This window comes from Lissotriton helveticus, chromosome 4_1 (assembly GCF_964261635.1).
Source record: "Lissotriton helveticus chromosome 4_1, aLisHel1.1, whole genome shotgun sequence".
In the NCBI taxonomy this organism is placed as follows: domain Eukaryota; kingdom Metazoa; phylum Chordata; class Amphibia; order Caudata; family Salamandridae; genus Lissotriton; species Lissotriton helveticus.
In genome coordinates this window covers 955,508,352-955,524,286 of record NC_136063.1, presented here as the reverse complement: position 1 = coordinate 955,524,286, position 15,935 = coordinate 955,508,352, and the positions used below count along the sequence as shown (strand labels likewise).

The window sequence follows — 15,935 nt, the reverse complement described above, 5'->3', positions numbered from 1 at the left end:
CATGGGATGTGAACGTGGTTCTTAATTTATTTTTGTCTTGGCAACCGAATAAATACCTTTCCTTGAAGGAACTTTCGGCCAAGTTGGCCATGTTGCTATGTCTAGTTTCTTGTCGCAGGGTTTCGGATGTGCTTGCCTTGGACATTACAGCTCGGGTGTTTTCCCCGGAGGGAGTGATATTCACGATTGCTCGCCGAACTAAATCAACTTCAAGGACAATTTCCTATCCAGCTTTTGTGGATGTGCCCAAACTATGTGTCGTACAGTCTGAAGGCTTATGAGGACTTAACCTCTATATTGCGCCCTCCGGGCGAGAGACAACTTCTTATTGCATTACGGAAACCGCACAAAGCTGTCTAATCTCCCACCATTGCTAAGTGGATGCGTTGAGTCATGCAGGAGGCGGGTATAGACATTAAGCCGTTTGGTGCTCACTTCGCCAGAGGAGCTATGGCCTCAAAGGCTTTTTCCCTGGGAGCTCGCTTGGAGGATCTTATGCGAGCTGCAGACTGGTCTTCGGATTCCAACTTTAAGCGGTTTTACTTCAAACCGGTGGTGGATGTGGCGCATTTAGTGGTAAGTAAGCTTTAAACTAGCATAATCAGAGCCTTCGGTCCTGTCATAGAATCGAAATTTGCTTAGGTTACTGACAGTAAGTTTCAATTCTATTAAGGACACAGAGGCAAGGATTTTCCCGCCCGTTGCACACTTGGTGCAAACCCACCCGTATGGCAGTAAGTAAGTCTCTTGATTTTTTGGTTCGATGTCTGTATTGCTGCTTTGGTCTCTCCCCTTTGGTATGTCCCTGATGGTACTGTGTGGATTTCTGATTGACTAGGTTTTGGTTTCAGGGAATGACGTTTCCAAACAAGACCAGTGATTTCTGAGGCGTACGCGCGAAGAAAGAGGAGGGAAAACTGCTAACAGAGGACCTTATTGGGATGGACGGACACTGAGAAAGGACTATGTTCTGAGAGTGGAATGGACTTCTGGGAGTTATGGTTTATTACAATTGTTGCTGGATTATCGTTTTTCCTGTTTAGGAATAAAGATGTTATGTGACTTTTTCTGAAAGCTGCTGTGAAAAAATGTGTTATTAAAGCGAAGAAGGAAATAGCATAGCATAATCGGAGCTTCTGTGTCCTTAATAGAATTGAAACTTACCATCAGTAACCTAGGCAAATTTCGATTCATACCTAAATTGCAGGAATAGTTTCCTTGCCAGTGGTGGAACAATGTGATCTATTGTATGCTCATACTGGGCACAGGGTTTAAAGTCAATAAAGACTAGTGATAGTGATCCCTTACAGTGCAACACATTGTCTATAGCAAGATGCTCCCAGAAGATCACTTTTATGCTAGCTCTAGAAGGCATTCATGATTTCTCAGGCAAAGGCCTGTACATATCAAGGCCCAGTTTCTGAAGTAGAGCCTTGACAGCGCACAGCCTTGGTATTTTATTAACACAGTACGGAGCCATATGGTCTCTTAGGCCCACCCGGTAGGATTCGAGGGCAGTAATTAACCAAGGATTCTAGGGCAGTAGTGGACCAAAGCAGATGCCAAAAGGTAAGGAGTCTACACTCAATCTTATGGGCAATATTTTGCTGGGCTAGATCTAAATAGAGGGAAGTCAAAGAAGTACTCACTGGAAGATTTAATAGGGATCTCAGGGAACCTATGTTCCACTGAAGAAAGACTCTGCATTTTCTTATAACCCCATAGCTCGGCTCCATATAGGACCGACCTCAGAGCCTTGATGTTATAAATCTCAAGAACTGGGGCCGAATGTATGACGGTATTCCACATGTGTTTAGCACGCATGCCTTTGGAACAGCATCATTATAACGAACATGTCTTAAGTATACATTCGTTCAGCATGCAAGTCGTCATACCAACTTGACTGGGGCTGGATTTTGAAATCATTTAATTTATTATTCCAACTCCAGTCTGCGCAACAGTAGGGAAGGTGTTGGACTTTAAATCCAACACCATTCCACCAATGTGCTCCCCCAAAAGCAAGACGTTGTAACGACCTGCCAGCTGAAGGAATGCATGCTAAAGAAGCGTTTGTTATATTGCCGGCACTGTGAAGGCACAGAGCCGGCAATCTCAAGAACCTGTGTTGCACTGAAGAAAGACACTGCATTTTCTTATAACCCCATAGCTCGGCTCCATATAGGACCGACCTCAGAGCCTTGATGTTATAAATCTAAAGAACTGGGGCTCAATGTATGACGGTATTCCACATGTGTTTAGCACGCATGCCTTCGGAACAGCATAATCATAACGAACATGTCTTAAGCACGCATTCGTTCAGCATGCAAGTCGTCATACCGAATTGACTTAGGAGGGGTCGGATTTTGGAATCATTTAATTTACTATTTCAACTCCAGTCTGCGCAACAGTAGGGAAGGTGTTGGACTTTAAATCCAACACCATTCCACCAATGCCCCCCTCCCAACACCCAAAAGCAAGACGTTTTAACAACCTGCTTGCTGAAGGAATGCGTGCTAAAGAAGCGCTTGTTATATTGCTGGCACAGGGAAGGCACAGTGTGATTCCGGCTTCGTCCTAAAGGACATTTCCCACCTGGGCCACCATTCTCTCTGGATATAGTCTTCCTATGGATTTTTGCTTTGTATGCTGAATCAGGGACACATGCTCATTTTCAATGTGTGAAGCCCAGCACAGGTTAGGCGTGAGTCTTACACCTAAAGAGTCAAATTTGGTCACCACATCTTTTGGGTTATAACCTACCAGCAACTGTCTCATGCCACGGGTTGCCTTCTATACAGTAAAAGACAATACATTTGGTCTTGGCGCTATTTGCTCCAGACCCCCATCTACACAAAACAGCTTAACGGTGTTCAGAAGCTGTTACAACCCCTGTGGTGACTTATAAATCAGTAGGGTATTATCTGCTAAAAGTAGGGCGGGGGCCCTCCTCCGCCTATTAGTCACTTATACACATACAACGCATCTTAATCTAAAACATTAAAAGTTGTATTTTTTCATCCCCCAATTTTTAATTCCTGCCAGTCTAATATCCTAATAGGTCTGGTGTTCATGCTAGCTTTTTAACCAATTTACTCAGTGTGGTGTTCACACAAACTGAAATGTCTCACAACTGGGGAGTTAACGTTGTGGTTGATTTATGTTTTCCAAATATATTTTTAATACTTCTGGGTATTCCTCAAATGTAAAGGTGCGCACGAGCATACTCCAAAATTATGAAGCCAGGCACACGTTTAGTCTGGAACCCTGGGAATCTTGAAATTCCTCAATTACTTTTTGATCACAAAACTCAAGAAACTCCGCACAGCCGAGAAGGGAATCTGAGAAAATAGTTTGTCTATCTCAGTTCTCACTTTCAATGATCCTGCTCAACTCGGGCTCTATTCGAGAGAACCATCTTGTCGCTGCCACTGCTAAGAAGGAAACATCACTGGAAGGAGCCAAAGGCCCTGAGTATTATCTCCCCTTCAGGAAAAAGCTGCTCTACCTTCTGATCCAAAAGCATGGCCCACTGTCTTTGCCACAATGACATACTGATTCCCTGCATACCACCCAGAAAGTGTGCTTTCTTGGTTTCCACATTCTCTGAAGCAATCACTTGTCGACTGCATGGAGCGACCAAACAAAAAAGCTAAACACAAACAGAGCTACTGCAACAGATAGAAATGGTAGCAATTTCGGAAAGACAGTACACACTATTTAGCATAATTTAAGATTCAGTGAAAAACTGGCTTTTTACTGTGTGCTAAGCAGTAAGAGACGTTCATGGATGTTCCTTGCTAAGTTGTCTTGTGTCTTATGACAAGTGATCACACTAAATGCAAACATGTCATGAATTTAGCAAACCATGAGGAGTCCAATTTACTTTTTTCATTGTCAAATGTAGTAAGTAAATTATTAAACCAAGGAAACATCAAATAAGAAAAATCAAATGAAAATTACCTGAGTGTATGTGCTTGAAATATGACTCTGTATTTCATCCATTGTGTCGGTCCCATAGGATACAGTTCCAAGATGAAGACGTTTAAATACCATTTCATTTTGAGTAAGAGTTCCTGTAAAAGCACATCACATCATGAGAAAACCTTGTTACAGGACAGAGAGCACAAAACTATTTCAAAATAATATTGCATTAACGTTTTTTTTATTGTTTTTATTGAAAACGAAAACAGGGTATTTGTTAGAAAAATGGCACATACATTGAACATGACAGTTTGGTGTAGTAGACAGCTTCATTACAAAATAGGAGACATTGTAATGGCATAATTCATTATACATTGGTACGTTCAAGTAGCTCCCCACTCCCTTCCGGCTAAGAGTCTGACTCACTCTCTCCCTCCGGTGCAGGTGGATCACGCAGATACCCTCTGTAATCATTCCATGAGTTCCAAATTTCACCCCATTTCCGAGGGCACCCCCGTTGCACATACACTACCTTCTCCGCCAACATTTCTGCATCTAGATCACGACACCAGTCTCTAAGTGTGGGCACTTCCCCGGAACCCCAGTACTTGGCAATATTTCACTTGGCATTCATAACACTTAATGTCACCCAGTCCTGGGCAGAATGAGTAAGATCACTTGGCTACCAGATGCTCAGCAGGCAGAGCCGTGGATCAGGTACCACTGACCCCAGAGCATGCCTAATCTGCAAATACCTGAATTTTTCGGTGAGAGCTAAGTCATACTGGGGTTGAAGTTGTTCAAAAGGTATTACAGCACCTCCCTTCCATAGGTCGCCTACCGTGGAAATACCTATCAGGTCCCACTCTCTGAAACCCTTGCTGTTACGAAGTTTGCCTAACCTACGTGTCGACCAAAGCGGAGTCAGTCTGGTAATGGTGTCTGCGCATTTAAGACGAGTCTGTGCAGCATACCAAAGGCCTACGGTGTGTGCCGTGGGGCCCAAGAGGGACGACGCGCCCCTTGCATCGTACAGCGCAGAAAGAACTCCTGCCTCTCCCAGTTCATATCTGTCTTCTTGAAATGCTGGTTCTGTTTGGGGCGTGTGTAACCATTGATTTATAATTTTTAGATGGGTGGCCCAGTAGTATGTATACCAAAAAGGGGACACTGTTCCTAATGCAAGGTGCAAAAAGTCACCCATGCATAGGGGTGCAAAAAGTCACCCATGTGAGGAAAAGGAAAGAGGAATAAGAAACAGAAATCCTAGGTGAAGGGCCCCACCAATGATAGGGAAACCATTGTGTTGTCCTCTGTTGCCCTCACACACCTCGGAAGGTGTCATGCTTCATCATTGGGCAGTTGCTCCTCGTAGGGCCGGCGCTGCAATTCCCTACGGGTCCCCCGAAGGGTCTCTTTATCGGAGATCTTTTATAGGACTGCCGGATGGTGCATGCGGGTGTGTGGGGTGGAGGGGTTGTTTGTGTTCAATGAGGGTGGTAATAAGTGCGTGCAAGTGTAATGTGAAATTCAAAGAAAAGGGTCACCATGCAGCAAATGTTAAAATGATGTACCCAGAGCAGACTCAACTGCTAAATAAAATCTAGCCCCAATGGCATACTATGCCCGGGTGTAGAAGGACATAGGTCAACATGTTTCGCGCCTATATCGCCATAAGGGTCGTTGGCGCTTCTTCAGGACCAAAGTTATAAAATGTAAAGTGCACGTGAAAACCAAGTTAAAATACCCTCAGAATCGATCAGGGCGGAGCAATAACCTGTATACCCAACTTCTGGCTACAGCTGCATGATGTATCCGCTCCTGATCAGTACCTCGCAATAATGAGGAAAGGCCACAACTGGCAAAGGCAATGGACGCCGCAAAAATGCCGGGATATTCACCCGAGTGCTGATTCCTCTGAACCTGCCCCATCAATTCGTCTGCCAGGGAAATGATTTAGACATCCACGGCAACTTGTTTTAAAAAGGATCACAGGGGTCAGGTGTGCTAGGCGTAGACCCTTTCCGGGATATCCCGTTTGAACAGGCCCAGTAGTATAACTGAATGTCCGGAAGGGGAACACCTCCGTCATACCAGCCTCTAGTCAACTTGCAGCAAGATATACGCGCCGGCTTATTACTCCAGAGCAGACCTGAGACTAACTCACCTATCATTTTAAGGTACTTATTAGGGACAGGGAATGGGGTATTCTCCAGTATGTACAACAGTCGAGGAAGCGTCATCATTTTATAGAGGGCTGCTATGCCCAAAAGTGTCAGGGGTAGAGTATGCCAATGTTTAACATCGTTACGGAATTGTTCAAGAGGAGGCTCCAGATTTTGAAGGAGGAAGGCATTCGAATCCGGTGTTACCCACACCCCCAGGTATTTAAAGGACTCTTCCGTAACCCTCAGTGGGCACTCCGCCGTCAGTCTCGGGGGTGGGCCCTTAAGAACAAACAGGACAGATTTGGACCAGTTGATGGTATAGCCGGACACCCGCCCAAAAATTCCAAAAATATACAGCAGTACTATTATTGACCGCCTAGGGGACGTCAAGTATAAGAGGACATCATCCGCATATAACGATAAGCGGTCTTCCCACGTTACAGTCCAGTGTAGCCCCTTGATCATATGATCCCAGCGAATCCAGGCCGCCAGCGGTTCCAATGCCAAAGCAAAGAGCAAAGGAGACAATGGGCAGCCCAGGCGCGTTCCACGATTCAACCGGAAATCCCTCAAAATATGGCCATTAGCTACCACGTGTGCCAGGGGACTTGAATATAGCAGTTTCACCCATGCACAAAACTTGGGGCCAAAACCTAGGTGCCTAAGGACAGCGAACAGGTAATTCCACTCCACCATGTCGAATGCCATTCGGGCATCTAAGGAGAGGATAACTGCAGGTGCCTGTAGGCAGTGCATGCGTGCCACCACCGCATGTACCCTTCGCATATTGACTGCGGTGCTTCTATTGGGCATGAACCCAGATTGATCCGGGTGGATCAGGGTTTCGCGATGCGGGGTCAAGCAGACAGCGATCACTTTAGCCAAGATCTTAGCTTCTGCGTTAAGCAGAGATATTGGACGGTATGACGAACATTCCTCAGGGGGTTTACCATGTTTCGGCACAGTGATTATAGTAGCCGTTCGTTGGTCACGTGGTTGTTCTCCTACCTCAAGGCTATGTTTGAACATTGCCAGGAGATGTGGGGCCGTCAATTCAGATGTACGTTTGTATAGTTCAATGGGGATCCCATTGGGCCCCACAGCCTTTCCAGACTGCAAAGAGTGGACGGCGGATAGGATCTCATCAGTCGTGAAATCAGCCTCCAGCGACAATGCCGCATCGTCTGACAGAGCCGGCATTTGGATGTCTTTAATGTATTTGTGTGCCTCTTCCGTTGTCAAGGGGGAGTTAGAAGTGTAAACTTGTTCAAAGTGTTCGGCCAGGGTGTCTAATATTTCTTCAGGTGTAGTAACATTTGAGCATTAACGTTTTTAAACACTAAATGTAGGTTAAGATTCCCATGAGTTTGTATGTCACGATTCTACGTGAGGATTTTTTTTTACATTTGAGCCGCAATTATCAAGACCAGCATTGGCAAAGCCAAAAGATTTAGTCTTTGAGATATACTGATTATGCCAATGCCTTTTTTCCCATGCAGTACACAGTACAGCATGAACAAAAGTAGAAATGCATTGGTAAATAAATTTAAAAAGCAGTGTGAACACACTTTTTATGTATACTAAATTTTAAAAAATATAAAAAAAATAGGACAACAAGGTGGGAATAAACAGAAGGTCAGGAAAGTAACAGGGAGTGGATGGGGAGGGGAAAAACAGCATACAGAGGACAGCAATATGGGGACAGGGAGAGGTGATGAACAAGAGCAACCCGGAGTTTGAGGTGAGGGAGAGAAGTATATGTGCGAGAGATAGTAACAGGGATAGTGGGAATAATAAGAGTGACATTAAAGCCAACCAAAGGTAAGCAGTGGGAGGGCTGTAAGTCCTTGCAAAGCCCACAGTACATCTTTCGCAACGCTCAACCTAAATAAAAAAAAACAACCCTGCATTTGTGGCCATCCAAACATTTCAGCAGAAATTAAGACTACTATATCTGCGGAGGATCGGGGTAAGCAGGGGGCCACCCTTCTTCTTCCCCTTACCTCCCAAGTGGGGCTTGGGGGGCAGACGACCGCAGGGAGGTCTCCCCCCGGGCAGTTTGGGACGGGCGGGGGGGTGGGGGTTTGCAGCAGCAAGGCTGATTTTTTCTTATTTGGGCTGGTTTTATAGCCCAAAAGGAGCCCAAGCATAAATGCTTGGGGCTCCTCCTCCCAGCCAACATTTTAGGTTCGGTGACCTGGTGGCTGGGAGTAGGCTAGGCTTTTGTTAATTTTGTTTGTCAGGAATTAGGCGTGGGTTTACTTAAGGAGTGATATGGCTGCGGAGGATATTCGTGTACTTGAAGCCATTCGGTTTCTTAGCGAAGCAGGAAGATTAGACCTGGTGCTGGGTGACGCGGTGGGGGGGGCGTCGCGCCCCACGCGGCAGGCCTCTGCCGGGGTAGCTGCCGTCGTTGCGTCGTGTATGTCCCCCAAGCGGCCGCGACTGGACCAGGTAAGTGAAAGGGGCCGCCCGCGCTGTAAGAAGGCGGCCCCAGAGAGCAAATCTGGCTGGAAGGTTGTGAGCGGGCCTTGTGAGGGGGATGCGACTGAGCGCGAAAGCGGGTCGGGCCTTGCGGCGGAGCCAGCTGATCCGCCGGAGCTGCGCTGGTTGTGAAGCGCAGGGGTAGGCGGGACGCGAAGAGGCGCTCGGCATCGGTTTCGGCGCCCTGGCCTGGTGAGGCGTCAGCGGACTCCTGCCGGGAAGGGTTGCGAGAGGTTTCTGCTTCGAACGCGGCCCTGGGTGATACAGTGCAGCCGGGAGGGGGTGAGCATGGGGGCACACCGGCACGCAGTATAAGTCTGGAAGCACAACATAGCAGGCCAGTGCAAAGGGGGAAGGGATGCTGGTGTTAGCTCCCCGGTTGGGGTCCAGGCGATGGCCAGCCCCTCTAGGTTTACGAGCAGGGGTGCCCCCGAGGCTGGCAGAGCAGGGCTGGGGGAGGGGGGAGCAGGGACCTTTTCAGCCCCCCTTTTTTCCCCCCTTATTCACCTAGGTTCGAGGAAGGTTCTATGGTGGGCAGCTCATTGGGGGAGGGGGAATGGGCACAGGTGGCAAGGTGGGGCAGTTGTACTCCTCAGATGGGCCACACAGTTTCCAGGACTCGGCCTACAGCCCCCCTGCTGGGTTAAATAAGTCCAGTGCTGGGGGGGGAGGAGCGTAGGGGGACTGGTGGAAGGGGGTCCCAGTGAGATGTCCCAGGTTGGGGGGGTCCTGGGAGGGCTTCGATATTCGCCCGGGGCTTGGGCGTGAGGGCATTCAGAGGTCTCAGCGGACGGGAGGCTAGCGGCAATAAGGGTCCCAGCACATCAGTCCGAACTTTTTCTCCACAGGTCAGGGAACGCTCTGGAACGGCAGACTCGGTAGGGCGAAGTGCGGCCCAATTGCGCTGAAGAGAAGGGAGGGTGGAGCCTCGCGCGGCACATTCCATACGATCAGGGGATCCTGGCGGAGCCGGCAACTGTGGACAGGAATCGACGACTGGATTGGTCAAAGGACAGAGAGGCTAGGTGTGGTCAACGTTCTGGGGAGTACTGGTGTGTACAGTCGGCTCCTCCCTCAGGTGCACAGGCTAGGGGCAGTACAAGTGGTGAAGGGTCTGGTAAGGCCCGTGGTGTGGTGCTGGTGTCAGATCCTCTATTGATAGAGGAGCCAGTGGTATTGGACTATGATGAGGACAGTCCAGAGGAAGGTGGAGTGAGGGACCACGAGGAAGGGGGGTCCTTCTCATGTTTATCGTAGTTGTTTACATGCACCGGAGGTGGTGCAGCCCAAGAAAGCAGTGGCGTTTGGACCCAGAAGAGAGCGTGGCCCCTCGGTGAGGGCTCCTCGGACAGTGGACAACGCTGGAGACTGTGGCATGGAGGTCGGCGCCCGGTCGGGCCCCCTTGTTAGAACCAGGTGAGAGTGGTGAACCACAGGCCAGACCTAAAATGGTGTCTGTGGGGACTGGGGGTGAGGCAGTTGGAGGGAGTGATGAGGGGAAGCTGTACAAAGGTTGTTACGTTAAAGATCAAGGTGTAGGGACAGATGAAGGAGAGGGAGCACCGGGTTCTAAAGTGGAGAGTGGGGTGAATACTGAAGCGGTGGATACAGGTAAGGAGGCTTTGCATAGCAAGGAGTTAAAGATTAAGAAGCTCCCCTACGTGGGCGTTACAAAACCATTGGGGGCTCATCTGATGTTGGCCACAAAGGAGAGAATTTGGAAGGGGGAGTACGTTGAAATTCTTAAACATCTGCACAGGGAAGTACATTCCAAAGAGGGGTCTAAGGAGGAAGAGTACGAGTTGTCTAAGCGCCCAAAGGTGCCTTTAACAATGATTGGCCAATGTAGGATTTGATCATTTCCCCGATTGGGGTAGTCCCCAAGAAGGAGGCAGGGCAGTACAGGCTAATTCAACACCTGTCATGGCCGGAGGGGTCTTCCGTCAACGATTTTATTGATGAGGAGGCGGCCTCCGTGTCTTATTCCTCAGTTGACGTGGCTATGTCACTAGTGGTGAGCGCAGGCGCAACTGCAGACATGGCAAAATGCAATATAAAATCTGCATTTAGATTGCTTCCAGTCCATCCAGATGATTGGAATCTTCTGGGGATCCATTTTGTTGGTCAATGGTACATGGAAAAAGCATTGCCAATGGGTTGTTCGATGTCCTGTGCCCTTTTTGAATGTTTCAGCACTTTCCTGCAATGGTATTTTACGCATAGCACTAGCCATGAGTTGGTAACACACTACCTGGACAATTTCTTGTTCGTTGGATCACCGAGCTCCATGGAGTGCCAGGCAGCCCGGGACACATTCCAAGAGCTCATGGACAATTTGGGGGTGCCGTTAGCTCCGGAGAAGACAATGGGTCCTTGCGCAACCATTTATTTTCTGGGGATTGAGATTGATTCCAGAGCAATGCAGGCTCGATTGCCGGTTGACAAGAAAGTGAAGATGTTGGAGCTCCTTGAAACAATGTTAGCCAGACAGAAAGTGACAGTGAAGAATATTCAAGTTCTGCTGGGTCATCTCAATTTTGCTTGTAGGGTGAGCAAGGCAGGGAGAACTTTTTGTAGGCGTTTGGGTCGGGCCCTGTCAGGTCAGCACTTGCCTCATCATCATGTCCGCTTGTCAGCTGGAGTTAAGGAGGATCTGCGTATGAGGACGGTCTTTCTGCACTCTTTCAATGGAGTTCCTTTAGTCAGGGATGAAGATTTCCAATGGGATGTTCAAATTTTCTCAGATGCAGCTGGCAGTGATGGTTTTGGTCTTTATTGGCAGGGTAGGTGGTGTGCTGAGAAGTGGCCCGCTCAATGGAAGGATGGCGGGAGAAGCATTGCGTTTTTGGAACTGTTTCCAGTTTTGGTAGCCTTGACATTGTGGGGAGAAGAGCTGGCACATAAGAAGGTTCTTTTCAGGATTGACAACATGGCGGTGGTGGACATTCTCAACAGACAATCAGCAAGGGATGAACAGATTTTGAAACTGCTGCGAGTCTTTGTGTTAGGTTGCCTTAGGTATGATATCGCTTTTAGGGCCTTACACATTCCTGGTGTGGACAATGATATTGCGGATGCTTTGTCTCGTTCGCAGTGGGAGAGATTCCATGGGCTGGCCAAGGAGGCGGACAGGACACCGACCCCCATGCCGGATCACTTGTGGTATGTAGGCAACGCAGGGTCATACAATTATTGGTAGGCTCATTGTCCCCATCAACTCAGGCAGCTTATGCGCTGGCTTGGAAGGAATTTTTGCCATCAGGGGCGTGTAGGCATGAGGTGGGATGGCGTTGTGCTGAAGATGTGATACAGTTTATCCTTGATTTAATGGACAAAGGCCTGTCTAGGGTTACCATAGCGGGCAAGATGGCAGGTATTTCATTCATGGGGAAACTACTTTGGGGCTACTCTCCGTCTGCAGGGGAGGTTGGGAGGAGAATGTTGGAAGGATGGGCGAGGGAGCAGGGAGCAGAGCGGTTGGTTCGGAATACCTTGTCTTGGCAGAATTTATCCCGGTTGCTGGAGGTGTTACCGTCTGTTTGCAGGGATGGCTGGGAGTGTTGTCTGTTTTCTAGGCTTATGGTGTGGATGTTTTTGGGGGCTTTTAGGGTGTCAGAGTTGTTGGGATCTAAGTCTCGAAAGGGCATAGGGTGGCAGGGTGTAGGATGGTCGGAGACAGGAGTACACATTTGGCTGGCAAATTCTAAAACAGACCAAAGGAGTCGGGGGAAAGGGATATGGTTGGAAGCCCCCTCCCCGGCCGTGACGTGCCCGCTGCAGTTGGCCGACGATTGAGAGAGATTTCTGGTGGGAAAGCTGGGGAGGTGGTGTTTACACATGTAGATGGGAGCAGGGATTCTGAATACCAGTTGCGCATGGTGCTTCGTAAAGCTTTGCGGGCCATCAGGTTGGATGGGGCACAATATGGGACTCATTCTTTCAGAATCGGGGCAGCCACAGAGGCTCACTATAGGGGCTGGTCTGGGGAGGATATTATGCGATTGGGACGATGGTCTTCCAACAGCTTTCAGCGTTATGTGGGAAACACTGCTGGGGAGGCGCATGCGTCATCCTAATTGCCGTAAGTCTGATATTGCTTTTCTCGTTACAGGTTCTGTGGCTGGTCCCCGCTCGACTGAACTGACTATATGGATTATGGGGCATTCCTTCGTCAAATGGGCTCATGTTCAAGCATGTCGCAGTTATTTTGGGGCCCTGTTGGGTTTCAACTAACGTGTTTTCAGAGTGGTGTGGAAGGGAAAAGGGGGCATGCTTTGGAGGGAGTTGATTCCAGCATTGAATTCGTGGTTAGTCGGGGGCCAATGCCCGGATGTGCTCTTGATCCATTTGGGTGTAAACGATTTGTGTGGGGTCAAGGGAGTGGTTTTGCTGAGGGCAATGAAAAGGGTTCTGGCACTAATTAAGGAACAGTGGGCAGGATACCATGTCTTATGGATGGAATTGATGCTGCGCAGGAATTGGAGAGGTGCGAACAAGTTTAAGGCGATTGACAGGGCGCGCAAGAAGATAAATCTAGAGGTTTCGAGGTTTTGTAGGAGTTTGGGTTTTGGGAGAGTGACGCATGGAGATATTCGTTTTGACATGGTTGAATTTTTCAGGATTGATGGTGTGCACTTGTCCAGGTTAGGGATGGATCTGTATCTTTTGGAGCTGAGAGAAGTGCTGTCTAGGTGTTTAAAGGTCCAAGAATATGCCAGTTAGGCCACGCAATGGAAAGGACATGAAAAGTTGTGCCTGGTTGGGGAGTAGAAAGGGGGGGGGTAGTTTCTTTCCCCCCCTTCCCGGCTTTCTGGGTGGCGGGGGTTAGTGGTGTTTTGACAGGATTTGCAGAGTTGTGGTTGTTCAGTTGAATAGTTGAGTCATGGATAGGTTATTTTGGACAGGCTAAGCTGCTGGCGTGGTTTCAACAGGGTGTGGGATCAAAAGTTGTTTGGGGGCAGGCAAGGGATTTGGTCTATCGGATTGTTTAAATTGTTGCGTTTAGTCGGGTAGGCAGGAATTTGCATTGTTTGTATGTTGTAATTGTAATGTATGGGTGGGGGGCGGTGTCAAGGAAATGTTAGGGGCGGGGGAGGTGATAGGGGGTAAGGAAGTTTCACTATTTAGTTTAGTTTTGTAAGGCGTTGGCCGAGGTTTGAATAATTGTTAATGTGCACCTGTTTCAATAAAGCTGCCTTTTTCACACAAAAGCTGGTTTGTGGTCTGCTCCGCCCCACCCCTCCTTCCCAAGGGGGGCTTTGGGGGGCAGACGACCACAGGGAGGTCTCCCCCCCCCCGGGCAAGTTGGGAGGGGCGGGGGGTGGGGGTTTGCAGCAGCAAGGCGGGTGGTTTCTGATTTGGGCTGGTTTTTTAGCCCAAAAGGAGCCCAAGCATAAATACTTGGGGCTCCTCCTCTCAGCCACCATTTTAGGTTTGGTGACCTGGTGGTTGGGAGTAAGCTAGGCATTTGTTAATTTTGTCCCTCCCTCCCTCCCGCTCTTTTTTGGGTAGAAGTTTTTTCCTTAATTAAACCTCCTCTTTTTGGGTATTCCCTTTTTCCTGGCGGTTTTGGTTGGAACAGGTGGACAGGGGTTGTGTTTTTGTATTGTCGCTTGGAACAGGTGCTGTGCGGGGGTTAGTGGTGTTTTGACAGGATTTGCAGAATTGTGGTTGTTCAGTTGAATAGTTGGGTCATGGAGAGGTTATTTTGGACAGGCTAAGCTGCTGCGGAGGTTGCCACACGGTGGGGGATCAAAAGTTGTTTGGGGGCAGGCAAGGGATTTGGTCTATCGGATTGTTTAAATTGTTGGGTTTAGTCGGGTAGGCAGGAATTTGCATTGTTTGTATGTTGTAATTGTAATGTATGGGTGGGGGCGGGGTCAAGGAAATGTTAGGGGCGGGGGCGGTGATAAGGGGTAAGGAAGTTTCACTATTTAGTGAGGTTTAGTTTTGTAAGGCGTTGGCCGAGGTTTGAATAATTGTTAATGTGCACCTGTTTCAATAAAGCGGCCTTTTTCACACAAAAGCTGGTTTGTGGTCTGCTCCCCCACACCCCTCCTTCCCAAGCACTATACTATCATCGGGGAGGAGCGGCAAGGAACAACGGGCCAGCGAGACCAAGGAGACAGCTATGCAACCTCGCAGATCGACATGGCGCTGAGGGTGGCCTGCCTGCAAGGCTCATGCAGGAATTGATGACTGGTGGCCCTTCTCTTCTCCCTTGCCTCCCAAAAACTACAAACATCACCGGAGGAGAGCGGCGAGGTGCAATGGACCCGTGAGCCAGAGGAGACAGCACACACCACCTCTTAGATTACAAATGCGCTGAGAGGCCTTTATGCACAGTCCCCTGCCATCATTGAGGCATGACGGGATCGCGTCCTCAAAGATGGCCGCACAAGGCCTCCCCCAGTAAGTCAAACAGCATCTGTCCGGATAGCGTGATGGGCTGGTGCTCCATCCCCAGCTCCGGAGAGTGACGGGAGGCAGTAATGCTGTGGGCCAAGGGGTTCGGCTGAGCAGCTGGGTGCACCAGGCCCAGACTGCAAGACACCAGAAGGAGGAAACGGGGTCCCTATCCTAGCACTTCAGCGCAAACACAGGCAGACAGCAGCAAGACCCCATCACGACGGGGAGCCATCCCTTTATAGAAGATACCCCTCACTGCTGAATCCCAGCAGGCCCTGGGGTCCTGCTCTGAACCACCATGACAGCAGGAGAGCTGGCCTGGCTCCACCTTGCGTCTGGAGGCCCCTGAGACAAAAACCCTCGAGAACCATTGCACGCCCACACGCCAGATGATGCTTCACAACACCCATACGTGGGCACCTGCAGCTCCAACCTGGGAGGAGGAGGAGGAACACTGGCCTCCGGTTGCTGGCGGCCCCAGCAAGGCTGAGGCGGATAGACCTAGCCATAGAGGAGTGACAGGCTCGCTGGCTGTGGGAGGCCACCCAATGGGAGATGCGGATTGGTCCAGAGTTGCTCTCTATGCCGACCGCACTGGAGACCCCAACATCGGAAAATCGCAGAGGACCTTCAATGAGCGCAACTCCCCAGCTCACTCCGCACCGTCAACACCCGACTAATAGTGACCCTTGAAGGGATCATCAAACCAGGGAGAGAACCCATACCAAGTCAGTCTGGCGCTAGGAGCTATTGAGGTCTCCGGCACTACCTTCACCTGCAAAATACCCTTGCTGTCCAACTTGAAGTAGCAACCTTAGAGGACATTCCCTCTCAAGTCCAAGCTAGGTAGGGTCTGATCCATCTACATTTTCTACTTGTGGCTAGCTACTGTAGCAATGGGATGTCTAAGATCGGCCGTGGTGGCACAGGCAGACCAAGGTGGCCAACCCATCG

General features: G+C 49.2%; 1 protein-coding gene across 2 annotated transcripts in view; it reads right to left on the bottom strand.

The window, feature by feature from the left end:
• Nucleotides 1-15,935, bottom strand: part of ATP9B (ATPase phospholipid transporting 9B) — a 2,445,811-nt gene that overhangs the window by 551,078 nt on the left and 1,878,798 nt on the right. For both annotated transcript variants that reach the window (XM_078687568.1, XM_078687569.1), the window contains exon 14: nt 3,961-4,073. In XM_078687568.1, the coding sequence (XP_078543694.1) occupies nt 3,961-4,073 (113 nt within the window). The remainder of the gene's footprint in view (nt 1-3,960; nt 4,074-15,935) is intronic.